Genomic DNA, 12,458 nt, shown 5'->3' with positions numbered 1-12,458 from the left:
CACTTGGATGCAGAGAAGCTAGAAAAGTCAGATATTGTGAAACTTCAATATTTTCATTTTTAGTCTGGCTTCTTAGGCGTCAGTCTGTGTTTACTCTTTAGTAATTTTTGAGTTTTTTAGTTGATTGTGGTTAAAATAGAACAGGGAGAAGAGCTTAGGAGGTATCCAATGCCAGTAAGTGTCAGGGGAGCAGCTGGCCAGATAAAGGAGAAAGGCTTGTTAAGGTCTGTTGAAAGGAAGGCTTCAGTGAGTCCATCCTCTGAGGACTCATTGAGGCACAGAAGGGAGAGGTCATCAGTGCTTCAGCTGTGGAAAAGCTTCAGTCAGCTTGTGTCTTAGATAAAAGCATCATGCCAAGAGACGTGCAGGAAGCCAAGCTCCATAAATTGTGATGCTCGTACTATTTATTTTCTGGGGAATATGTCCTCCCATCAGTGGAGCTCCTCTACCAAACATTAAAATTTGTTGCTACAAACAAGACAGTTGTGTGTTTAATATAGTCTGTTTTGCAATATTGAGAACTTGGTCAGTGTTTTCACTGAAGGAAAACTTGGTGGAAATACTTCTACTTCTGCCAGGAATGATCTGTCCCTCTGATTCAGGTTTCTCAGTAGCGGGGAGCAGTGGTGCTAATTTGGACCTGTCTTACTACGAGGTTTTGGAATAGTCAGAAGCCTTTTTGGCAGCATACCTAGAAAAAGGACGCTTTCCATAGCACAGATGCCAGTTTTGGGGAAATATGAGAACCATAAAGCAGTGAACATAAAAGTAATTTGTCCTAAACTGAGACTGTCTGTTCTCCTTTAGGGAAACTATTTAGTGACCAGTGGAATTACTAAATCATTCGTCATTACAAAAATAACATTTTTGTCAAGTGATGGGAGCTGGTAGTGCACAGCCAATGCATTTGGTAATGCCTGTTGGTACCATTAACTGTTTTGCACTGTGCTTCCGTGATTTACATGTTTTCCTCTGTTTCAGGAAGTGGAAATTGCAAGTGTGGACGCCTTCCAGGGACGAGAGAAGGACTTTATTATCCTTTCTTGTGTGAGGGCCAATGAACACCAAGGAATAGGGTTTCTGAATGACCCCCGGCGTCTTAATGTAGCTCTTACGAGAGCAAGGTAAAGTAAAATTGGGCAAACTTTTATCTATTCTAGATATTGAATCTGGTCTGCTAAAGCACTGATACAGCCCGACTAACAAAAGGTGTTTTGTGGGTGACAGGCCCGTTCCCCACCCCGCCTGGTTTATGGGAGCCTTGAAGAATTTCCACATTCCCTACAACTTACAAGAGCAATCTCATCCTAATCAGCGTTACCTTTTGGCATCAGTAGTTTGCAGAAGCTGCCCTGTCGTTCCCCTTTGCTTGCGGGACAAAACTCTTCCCTTCACCTGCTGCTTTATCCCTTCCAACAACCGTTTTTACCATTTTGCTTCTCTCAGTGGATCTCATTACTGAGAAGGGGTGATGTGGAATTGACACTGCTGGTTGGCTTCCCTGGTTTCTGCAAACTTGCAAACCACTACGGCGCGGTGGTTGGTTGGGTACGCTGGTGGGTTTGGCAAGCCTGCAGAAGGAAGCTTGTGATTCTTGAGAAACTGGCTGCAGCAATCTCCTTTCAAGTGTTTTGTCATAGCACAGAAATCATCTGCTGTAAACAAAACAATTGCTCAGGGTCTCCTACCACCATGGGCTTCTGTGAGGTGCCTTGATTTACTGCAAAAGGGATTGACTTCAGGGCTGTTCTGACATTAATAGGTAGCGTGGCTTTACTTTTGGTCAAAGTTAATATCTGTCTGCTGTTGTACAGGTATGGAGTAATTATTGTTGGCAACCCAAAAGCACTGTCTAAACAACCACTTTGGAATCACCTGCTGAATTACTACAAGGAGCAGAAGGTTCTGGTGGAGGGACCACTGAATAACCTCCGGGAAAGCCTCATGCAGTTCAGCAAGCCCCGGAAACTGGTCAATACCATCAACCCAGTAAGTTGCCCTCTCCTGTCTCTCAGATGTTTGTGGCATGAAGCAACTGGGGGTTGATTGATCAATGGATGGAATAAACAGTCACCCACACAGCCGCACACACCCATAACTTTCCATTTTTGTTGCCTAGTTAATGCAGTGTGACCCAAGTAAGTTGCTGATTCAGCTGTTTCTAAGTTGAGCTTTTATAGAAAAGCCTTTTTGGTGCTTTTTTTGTTGCTTTATTTACTGCAAAATTTTATGAGGGGGGTGAATGAAACATAAAGTAACTGTTTTATGTGGAAATGGCAAGCTCATTAGGTGTGTGTACTTAATAGCATTGCACTTTAATCCTCAACCTGCAAGTTTTATACTTTGTGCTTTAACATAAATAGTCATTTGGGGGAGGGAGGGAAGCTTGTCAGTCATCACAGGACAGTGGTGGGGATGGAGCAAGGAACTATCATCAGAACCTCAAAATAGACTGAAATTTCATCAGATGTTTCACAATTTGAGATAGGCTGCCTGTAGAATCTTACTACTTGTTGTCATGATGTAGTTGGATGTTTTCTGCGTATTAGAACTGTATAGTTTCCTCAGCACTTGTAAAGTATGCATGATCTGTGGAGTTTTACTGGGGTTTTATCCAAAATAACTTAGGCTGAATTTGTGGTGCGACGTTTTCTATGCCAAGGCTTTGTCTGACTCCTGTAATGCTTCCAGGGTGCCCGTTTCATGACTACTGCCATGTACGATGCCCGTGAGGCCATCATACCGGGATCTGTCTATGACCGGAGCAGCCAAGGTAAAGGAAGATGTCAAAATTAACACCACCTCAGGTTTTTTTTTTCCCCAGCTAGTCCTCGGCGTATGGTATCTTATAGACTTCAAACTTTTAAATGTTTGAAGAGCCACCACAGAAAAACACAGAATTTAAGATCTGAAAATGTTCGTGCTGTGCGTGGATTTTGCTCGCTGTATATAGAAGCCTCTACAGTCCAACTTGGTGTCTGCAGAGCAAGTGAAAAATGAGGGGAGAGGGAGAGTGTGTGTGTGTGTGTGAGAGCATTTCAGGAATCTTAAATGGTGCTGTAAAAGAGTAACTGTGTAGGGATGAACATGTGTTAGACGAGGCTCTGAAATTTTCAGGTGTGGAATAAGCAGTGAACTAGAACTGTTGGTTCTGGGCAGTGGTAGGCTTCTCCTTTCAGGTTCTGATTTATCCCGCTCACAACTCCTCCCGTTACTGTTAAAAACAGGAATAGGAATCGATTTTTAACTCTTCAGGCTGCCTGAGATCACTGTGGCTTTTCCTTCCCTCCCCAGGGCGCCCATCCAACATGTACTTCCAAACCCACGACCAGATCGGGATGATCAGCGCTGGCCCCAGCCACGTCACCGCCATGAACATTCCCATCCCTTTCAACCTCGTGATGCCCCCGATGCCGCCGCCGGGATACTTCGGCCAGGCCAACGGACCCGCCGCAGGTACGGGGGCGAGGCTGGAGTGGTACAAAGAAACGGTACAAACGCCACATTTTAGGTCAGAAGTTGGAGAATGGCTTTTGCTGCTCTTGCAGCAGTGCTGATGAGGGAATGGTGATGTGCTCCAGGGATAAATCTTAGTTCTTTGGGGTACAAACACAACAGCGCTGCCACTTCCAGTCAGTGTCCCTTTGCCCTGGCTGTGCTGGTGGTTCTGCCTTTTGTTTTCTCTGCCCCTGCTACGTTGGGTACATATAAAATGTTGCCTCTTGCGAGTGATCAAGACTTGATAGAAATACAAGAATATTTAATTCTCACATGTAAGACTTCTCACTGTCGGTTGGGATAAATGCTTTTCCAGGACGTGGGGCGCCAAAAGGAAAGACTGGTCGTGGTGGGCGCCAGAAAAATCGCTTTGGGATTCCTGGAACTAGTCAGTCAAACCTCCCAAATAGTCAAGCGAGCCAAGATGTGGTGTCCCAGCCTTTCTCCCAGGGTCCACTGACTCAGGGGTATATCTCCATGAGTCAGCCATCACAGATGAGTCAGCCTGGGCTCTCCCAACCAGAATTATCACAGGTAAGTGCAATTTGATACGTAGTCTGCTCTTTCCTGGGTTTGTTGATCTGTGTGCATGTGCATCCTTGTTTCCTAGTGGAAACTGAGGAAAATGACGACCAAATGTCTTCAGTGACTCAGCCACAGTGTTTCGTACTCCTCTGCTTGGTGGACTTGCTGAGTACCCTCATGTATAAAAGTGAAATGCTGCTTGTGTTGACTTCAACTCGAGCCTTAACTTTGAACTGCTTGCCTGTTCAGCAGCCAGCTATTGCAAAAACCTTTATTTGTGGAAATTCTGCAGGAAAAGTTGATTTTATTTTTTAAAAAAGCAAAACACAACTAAAAAATCCCCAACAAAACCTCTCGGATGCTATCATTAACCTTGTCTGCCAGGTATTCTGCTTTGTAAGGGAGCACTTGGGCTTGATTTGAGTTAGAGGCTTAACACACACTTTCATTTTCAGGACAGTTACCTTGGTGATGAGTTTAAATCTCAGATTGACGTGGCGCTGTCACAGGACTCTACTTACCAGGGTGAACGTGCATATCAACATGGTGGAGTGACGGGACTGTCACAGTATTAGAGTGTAAGGCACCGGAGGTTCACTCCTCTGCTTCTTCCTCCCCGATTTAAGTTCATGAAAGTTTGTCTGGAGCGACATCCCTAACGCAACTGTTGTTTTGCCTCCTTGCTTTCAGGTTGAGGAAGAAGAGCTAAGCTTGCGTGGAGCTTAGTTCATCAGCATTTTATTCTGGGTAATAAAAAAAATAAAATAAAATGGATACCTGTTTTCCACTGCTAAAACTGAAGCACCACTGTGTGAGAGCAACAGGAGAAAGAAACCAACCAACGGAGAGGAGAGAGAGAGAAAGGAGCGCGCGCGAGAGAGCCCACTGCTAGCTCACTGAGACAAGGAGACTGACCGGAGAGGAGAGAGCGCACTGAAGGACTGGCTGGCGCCTCACCGGGGAGGCAACTCACCCTGAAATGAGTGGTCAGCCGAGTCCCTGCTCCCCCAGTCAAACAAGCTCGAGAGAAGGGCCTTAAGCAGGTTTCACTTCATTCCATACTTCTCTTTGCGAGCAGGGCATTACTTTTCAGAGCAGATGGGGAGAGGAAAACCCTCATCTCAGAGTTGTTCTCGTTTTAAAGGGGTACTATATTTTAGCAGTAACCGTTTACATTTTAGAAGCAGAGTATCTGAGAGAGAGAGAGAGTTCCTGACTAAGTGACAGCGAGCCAAGCAGAAATCCGGCGGAACACAGCTGATGCTCAACTCTGAGATGCAGGTTTTGTTGTCCAACACTGGCTCTGAAATCCTAGTGTCATCGTGTCGCCCACATTGTGAACGGGTCTTTCGTGACAAGGTGGTTTTTAAAGAGATTCTTTCAAAGGAGCACTGAATTTTTAGAAGTTTGTCTCTGAATTTGTAGTGGTGGACCTGGGAGATCCTTGTTCTGAGAAGCTTACAAAAAGTTTAAAACAAAACTAAATTAGAGCACCAACCTTGAGAACTTTCAGTGTGATTTAAAGTTGCAGCAATCAGCCTCTTCTTCCTACATTGGATAGCAGTTAGAGTGAAAGGAGCCTGCGCGCTCGGGCAGGAGGAGGGTTTCAAAGTGTTTTCTGTATGCTTTAATTGGCTACTGTCTGGACTCTACTCTGTGAAAAACAAGCCTTTCTGTAAGATGAACTTTGCGCTTGAAAGGGGATGGGTTCCTGTGCCCTTCGGCCCTGGAGGAAAAGATGCTAAAACAGGCCTGCTTTGCTCCCCCAGAGCTGGGGGAGAAGTAGTGGAAACTGGGGATTATATTGGTTCTGAAGTACAGACTCTACAATGTTACCGAAGCAGGTTGGAAAAATGGACAAAGCAGGCGGTTGTTGGAAGGTGGCCTCTGATCGCTGGGTATAATTAGAGATACTGGGTTAGGCTTTTGTGTGGCTTCTTCGGTGATTAACGCAGATTAGCTGAAAGATTCAGGTGTTAAACCAAACCCGGAGCCGATTTTTTTCAGGTAGTGGACACGGCTGTGCCATCAACGCTGGCTTGAGAAATAGCTGGAAGTCAAAACTGAAAACAGCACATAAGAGAAGCCATCCAATTTCTAAGTTGTACCCATGTCTTAAATAAGTCATATGGGAACACTGGGAGCATTTTATTTCTGTCTAAACCTTTTTAGAAACAGCGCAGAGAATTTCAGATTCCTACAGAGACCCATTTTTATCAGATCCCTAAATTAGACTAACCTCTACCTCCTAATTGGCACAGAACAGTAGAGTGTGATTCACTAACCTAGGTGTTTTTAAAGTTGGAATTAAGTTAGCTTTATACTCAAAGGGCTCCAAGTGTTTCTAGTCTTTTTTTTGGGGGAACTCAAAAATACCTCTCATATGAATGTACTTAAATGACGTAAAACCCACTTTTTGTAACTGGGGGGAAAGCCCTTTCATTACTGTCCTTTCTGTAGATTGTTGACCCGCTTTTCATAACCTGTATTTGCTGTAGTTTTTCAAGAGTGTCTCTCCCCCAGTGCAGACCTGGTGTAGCATACCCACAAACCGTGAGTAGTGTGCACATAAACATGGAACAGGTGTTCAAGATTTTGTTCAGTCCTGCAGCGAACGTAGTTCAAGAACTGCAAAAGAAACTTTCCAGAAATGAAAACCATTCTTTTCTCATAAAAAGCCTCCAGAGTTTAGACTTCTAAAATGTGAAAGAATGGAGACACAGGCCACCTTCCTTCCTTGTAAGATGGACTGTTTTATTTATTAACATTGCCGAAGGGCTTTTTAATTTTTTTCCTTCTGTAGGCTGCGTAGTTGCATAGACTTTTCCGATAGGTTTAAGCTGTAACCCTCTGTGCAATGCAATCCATTGAGTAATGTAACCCCCTCCTCTCCCCTCACCCCCTTTATTTCACTGACGGGAATGCTTGCCTCTGCTTTGTGCTGGTTTTTTCCTTTGTAGCAGTTACTCTGAGTTTTATAAATCCAGACATCAGTGCTAGCACGGTGTTACTCTTTTTTGATTTTGTCTCAAGTTTGTTTTAAACCTGTTTGTCATCAATAAAATATTAATAAACAGCTCTTGCATTCAAGGTGGCCCCTACCTTTCAATGATGAAACCATGCAACATTCATTAAAACTTAGTCTGATTGTATAAACTTCAAGTTTATTACTTTTTTTTTCTTAAACACAGACTAGTACAAAAGTGTGGTGTGTGCATAGCGTACATGGGTAAGCACATGAACCGTGAAAACTGTTAAATGCCCTCCCCTTCTTCCCCCGATTCCCCCCTCGGGCTCAAGGGGGCCTGGTCCCGGTGGGGGGCCCTGCAGGAGGCACAAAGGCCGGGCCTAGAGGTGACCTGGGCCTAGGTCTGGGTCCTCCCACCTGCTGCCCCTGTGCTGCAGTGAATGTGAGCCTGGCTTGTACCTGTGGGTGCTCAGCAAAGCTCGGCCTGGCTCAGGCTGCAGCGCTGCCCCTGAAATGCTGCTTTAGGCCTGGTCTTGGCCCCAGCCTGGGCCTGAGCTCAGCACAGCTCTGGGGGCTGTCACCCACCTCCTTCCCCCTGGGGTGGGGGCAGACAGCTGCCCTCCCTCACGTAGGAGAAGCAAGTCAGGAGTTCAATGAGCTCAGTCTGCCACAGCACAGGGACCAAAACCCAACACTTACTTAAAGGTTTTCTTAATCCTGCCCATCTTACACTGAAAGAAACAGCTCCTGCTCACTTTAGTTAAGTCCTGCTCTAAGCCCTTAAAACACTGAGGTGCTGGCCCCAGGTCTCAGCTGCTGGGGAGCAACAGGGGCTGCACTGCCCTGGGTGCTCTGCTGGGCCCTGAAAACATGAGTCCAGGCCCCACATCCAGCACTGGGGTGTCACAAAAACACCCTCACTGGGGCCAGGAAGACATTTCCCCCCCCAAAACCCCCCCAGTGGTTAAATCTTTAGTGTTCCCAGGAGGGAGAAGGCCCAGCTCAGCCGGGTAACACATCATCAGACCTTGTGGAGACAACACATCGGTACAGACCAAACAGAAATCTATGTGAGGGTGTCAGGTTCACAGTTAAAAAAAAAAAGACATAAAAATTCAAGTCTAACTCGGATTCCTTTTCCCCCCTTGCCCCAGACAAAAGCAAAGCTGCAGCTGTGAAAGAGAGAGAGCAAGAGAGATGGCTCGGGGTGAACCTTAAACACAGGCCATGCTCCTGTGAGGGGCTGGGTACCACAGCCAACCAATAAAAATAAAAAACCAAAATAACCCTAAAATACACAACGGGGTGAACGTGATGCCTGACCAGCTGCTGCGCTGGGCCGTGCTGCCTGATGCTCGGGTGCCATCTGGCTCCAGCCGCGGCTCAGGCTGGTCCTGCGGCCGCCAGTGAACAGGGACAGACCCACCAATTTGCAAATGAGGTAAATAATTAATTACTGACTCAGAGCAGGCTGGGAGGGAACAAGATGCCACCAACTCCACTGCCCCAAGCCCCTGCTTTACCCCTTTCTTAGCCAAAAATGTATCATGCAACAACCTGCCCCCCCCCCCCGGGGCCACAGCTCCCAGGGGCTGCATGTGGCCAATCCCTCCCCCCCCAAACCACCCCCTCGCCAACCACACCATAAAAATAGCTCCAGGCCGAGTTCCCGCAGCACCAAACGCGGCGGGGGGGGGGGGGGGGGACGGGGGGGGGACGGCCTTCTGCCCTGACTCTGTCCCTCTTCCTGGAGCAGGACCAGAGCCACCATGTCACCTTCTTGGAACACAGCCACCAAACCCCGCACCCAGGCACCACCAGCACCATTTCACCAAAAAAAACCCCAAACAAATAAACAAACAACACACTCCTGCCTTTTTTGCACTGAGAACGCTGCAGCATTTCGCCAAAAAGCACCAGCAGCAGCTCAGCCAAGTGCGAGAGGGGTCTGGGATTCACAACCTGGTGCTGCCATCACCCGTGGAGAACGGGATAGACAACCAGCGTCAGACTTGATCATAATCCCATAATAGTCTGCCGGCTGCGGCCGACAGCTGCTTGGAGGGCTGAGCTGCACCTAAATCCCAACTTCAGCACCGCTCCCTTCGTGCCAGACCTCCTCTCCCCGGCTGCACGGGGAGAAAGGCGGCCCCACCGCCCAATGCCCCCCAAGGGGAAACTCCCTGAACACCAGCACAGAGGGGATTTAACACACTTGGATTTATTCCATCAATCATCCACCGCCTCAGCCGGGAACCCCCGGCACACGCTCCCCCCCCCACCGCTACCGGCAGCCGCACTCATCCACCACCATGTCCTCGTAGTGCCTCAGCACCACGTTGTCGTTGTTATCGTAGTAGAGGATGGAGATGGGGGAGAGCCTGACAGGGACACAGCAGGGCTGGGGGGTCCCCTTGGGGTCCAGCGAGTGCACCATGGTTTGGAGGATGGCGTGGTTGGTGCTGTTCAGCTCCGCGGTCAGGGGAAAGGGGCATTCGCCCAGGCAGTAATTCGCCATGTAGCCCTGCGGGGCGATGATCCAGTTCTCCCAGCCAACGTCACTGAAGCTGATGTAAAGCTGCCGTGGCTTGCAGAGGTTGCTCGCGGTGACGGGGAGGGAGTGAGCACTTCTCCTCCTCCTGGCAGCTTTGCACTGCTGCTGGCTGAGGGTCACCACCAAGAGCGAGGTGTCCAGGAAGGAGTCGATGCTGGTGCAGAGGCTCTGCAGCCCCCCGCGTGCCGGGGCTGAGGCCCCATCGCCGCCGCTCACCGAGATCTCCAGCACCAAGCCCAGATTCCTGCTGGAGGTTCTCCAGTCCTTCGCCACCCCGCTCAGGTTGAAGAGAAGAGACTTGTGCAGCCGGGCGAAGGACTGTTCCACCAGCAGCTTTCGGCGGTGCTCGTGGGAGGGCACCCCCCGTAGAGACAGCTGGGAGGTTTGGTAGAGCCTCAGCTCAAAAACCTGCCCCTGGCTGGAGGCGTGGTAGGAGTTGTGGCTGAATTTGATCTCCAGCTGAGCCATCGTCAAGTGCTCGCCCTCCTCCAGCACCGAGAGGTTAAAGTACAGACGCTTCTGCAGACACAGCAACCTCTGGGGCTGCCCGTTATGAATGAAGTGGCCTGACAAAGAAGGAGAAATAGAGGTGGTGGTGGTTGAACCCTGTTGCGCCGAGCGGGATCAGCCTCCCAGGGCTCCAATTTAAGCTCCTGGCTGCAGAGCAAGAGGAAGATGGGGCTGGCAGAGGCTGGCAGCCGAGCGCGCCCGCAGTGGCTGGATGAAGGTGACAAGGCTGCAGGAGGGGCTGTCAGCCCGACGGCACGGCCTCCAGACAGGGCTGGAGCCACAAACACAAGCCCGGGCTCCAGCCTGCGGCACTGGGACGCTCCAGCCCTTCCAGCACCTCCTCTAGATGCTACTTAACATCTTGGTGTGTTATTTTTCCCCAGCTGTAAATATCTCCCCCCAGGACAGGGGGGTTGCTGTTTGGGATGGAGGGGAAAGGAGGACAAACGGCCACAGACTTTAGGAACTGGTCAGCTGCCTGTTGTAGCCAGCCCTGGGTTTCCAACTGAAACGCAGAAAGCCAAGCGAAGCGAGCTCCGCGGCGCCTCCAGACACTGACCAAACCCTTCCCAAGTCACTGAGAACAGCTCAGAGAGGCCACAGGCTGAAGCAGCCAGATGTGCCGGGTGGTCAGGCAGAGGCACGAGGACAAAAAGGAGGCGGGGGACACACACAGAGTCAAATGGCCGAGTGTCCCGTCCCCGTGTGAAGCGGGGTGCTGGTCCCACTCGCTGCACCCACAGCCCCAGTGCGTGGAGGAGCCACGTTACCTCAGGCCAGGAGCCACCTCCACCACCGCGAGCCCAGCGGGTCCAGCTGGTCACCTGGGATCAAACTGGAGCGCATTAGGTGACCAGGACAGAGCCTTACACAGCTCCACACCCTCACCCGCTGACTCATTTCTAAACTGTAAATAATTGTCTACGACATCCAGAGGGACCAGAGCTGTCACAGCTGAGATTTCTCCTGGAGGCTGATTCTGGGCACTGCCCGTCCTCCCCCAGCCTCTCCTACCTACACCCAACAGACAGAAAAGGAAGGACTGGAGCAAAGTCTCCCACAGTCCAGAGATCAGAGGGGCTTCCAAAAGACAGGACCCAAACCACGGCGTTTCTGTACCTTGGTCAGCGAAGACGCGGATGATGTTCCCAGGGACATTAAATTCCTCCACCCTACAGGCATCCGCCAGGTCTTTGTTTGGAGAGGGCAGCGTCTTTCTCTTCTGGAAGATCCGCCAGAGCACAGACGGCACAGGAACAGGGGTTTTCGGGCTGGGCTTGGCACTCAAACCCAAGGATTTTAACAGTAAACTTTCCTGCAAACTTAACTCCATCCCCAGAACCAGGCTAAGGAGAGCCCAGGCCAGGCTGGCTTTAAAGCTGGGGAGAAGCCACATTGCTCTGCTCTGGTCCCAGACAAAGGGCAGCCTGGGCCAGGGACCTGAAGACAGGGGCCAGGGGGGTGTTGATTGCCTGATTGGAGCCTTTGATCTGGTTAGTGCTCAATTAGCACAGAGGGATTCCCAGGATTGGGCAGAGGGTGTGAATGGTCCCTCCAGGCTCCTCGGGACCTGTTAACCCTTTGAGGCTGCGTGGCAGGAGAGCGGCTGCCCTCCTCCTCCCTCAGAGCTCCTACAATCTCTCCCACATCTCCATGCCATCGAGGTCCAACCACAAAGTCCTTGGTGGTGGGGAAGAGGCTGCTCATCCCCGCACAAAGCTGCCGGCAAGTCGAGTGCTGCTGCCATCCACTGCAGACACCCCAGCCAGATCCAGGGGCAGACACAGATCTGGGTCTCCTCTTGCTCCCTCCTCCCAAATCAGCTTTTTTTTTTTCTAGCCCCAATCACAGCATCCAACATTTCTCTCTCAAGACTGTCAACTTCCAGCACACCAAATCATCAAACTCCCCACACAGCCCCAGGGCCAGCACAAAAAGCCACCAGCACCCACCCCCGGCACGGGGTCCCTGCCCCAGCCAGGCAGAGGGAGCCCCACGGCCTCCCCGTTCAGCACGCCCGATGTTACACGCACACAACGCTGGCCAACAAGTTACCCAGCTAAATCTTGCAGCCTGGGCAAGCCAGTACTATAAAATTCAGTTTAGCCACACACGTGCTGACTAGGGACCACCGTTACCGCCCCAACTCTGCTACAACGGAGCAGAAAGAGGCCTGGGATATCTGTTCCCTTCATTTCCTCTTTCCTGCAAATCCCACTTGAAAGCCAAGGAACCCCTCTGAAATCCTGCTGGACAATGACGAGCGAGAAGACGACGGACCCTGCCACAGCTTGGGACAGTTTCTGTCAGCCCAAGTCACATTTTGCTTTCTGTTTACTGAGGAACTTTCCCTGTGGCTCACACAATGAGCCTGGAGTTGAATCAATACAACAAACCAAACAT

The 12,458-nt window shown here is 49.9% G+C and overlaps 2 protein-coding genes across 3 annotated transcripts in view; one reads left to right on the top strand and one right to left on the bottom strand.

Annotated features, from left to right (window-relative positions):
• UPF1 (UPF1 RNA helicase and ATPase) overlaps nt 1–7,179 on the top strand; it is a 23,354-nt gene extending 16,175 nt beyond the window's left edge. For both annotated transcript variants that reach the window (XM_074808434.1, XM_074808433.1), the window contains exons 18-24: nt 982–1,124; nt 1,815–1,989; nt 2,692–2,773; nt 3,295–3,456; nt 3,815–4,032; nt 4,479–4,601; nt 4,714–7,179. In XM_074808434.1, the coding sequence (XP_074664535.1) occupies nt 982–1,124; nt 1,815–1,989; nt 2,692–2,773; nt 3,295–3,456; nt 3,815–4,032; nt 4,479–4,598 (900 nt within the window). In that variant the 3' untranslated portion in view covers nt 4,599–4,601; nt 4,714–7,179. The remainder of the gene's footprint in view (nt 1–981; nt 1,125–1,814; nt 1,990–2,691; nt 2,774–3,294; nt 3,457–3,814; nt 4,033–4,478; nt 4,602–4,713) is intronic.
• On the bottom strand, nt 7,166–12,458 carry GDF1 (growth differentiation factor 1). Its single transcript, XM_074808452.1, has 2 exons — nt 11,175–12,458; nt 7,166–10,111 (listed from the first exon to the last, which is right to left on the bottom strand). The coding sequence occupies exons 1-2, from the start codon at nt 11,449–11,451 to the stop codon at nt 9,276–9,278; spliced, it is 1,113 nt and encodes a 370-aa protein (XP_074664553.1). The 5' UTR covers nt 11,452–12,458; the 3' UTR covers nt 7,166–9,275.

The sequence above is a fragment of the Strix aluco genome, chromosome 29, assembly GCF_031877795.1.
Source record: "Strix aluco isolate bStrAlu1 chromosome 29, bStrAlu1.hap1, whole genome shotgun sequence".
NCBI classification, from domain to species: Eukaryota; Metazoa; Chordata; class Aves; order Strigiformes; family Strigidae; genus Strix; species Strix aluco.
Note: the sequence above shows the minus strand (reverse complement) of the source record. Positions and strands in the feature narration are given on the sequence as shown.

Bases quoted from the DNA above. Each gene is read 5' to 3' on its own strand.
- GDF1 (XM_074808452.1), bottom strand. From the start codon at position 11,451: ATGTGGCTTCTCCCCAGCTTTAAAGCCAGCCTGGCCTGGGCTCTCCTT. The intron at 10,112-11,174 runs GTACAGAAACGC...CTTCTTTGTCAG, and splicing joins CCGCGTCTTCGCTGACCAAG to GCCACTTCATTCATAACGGG.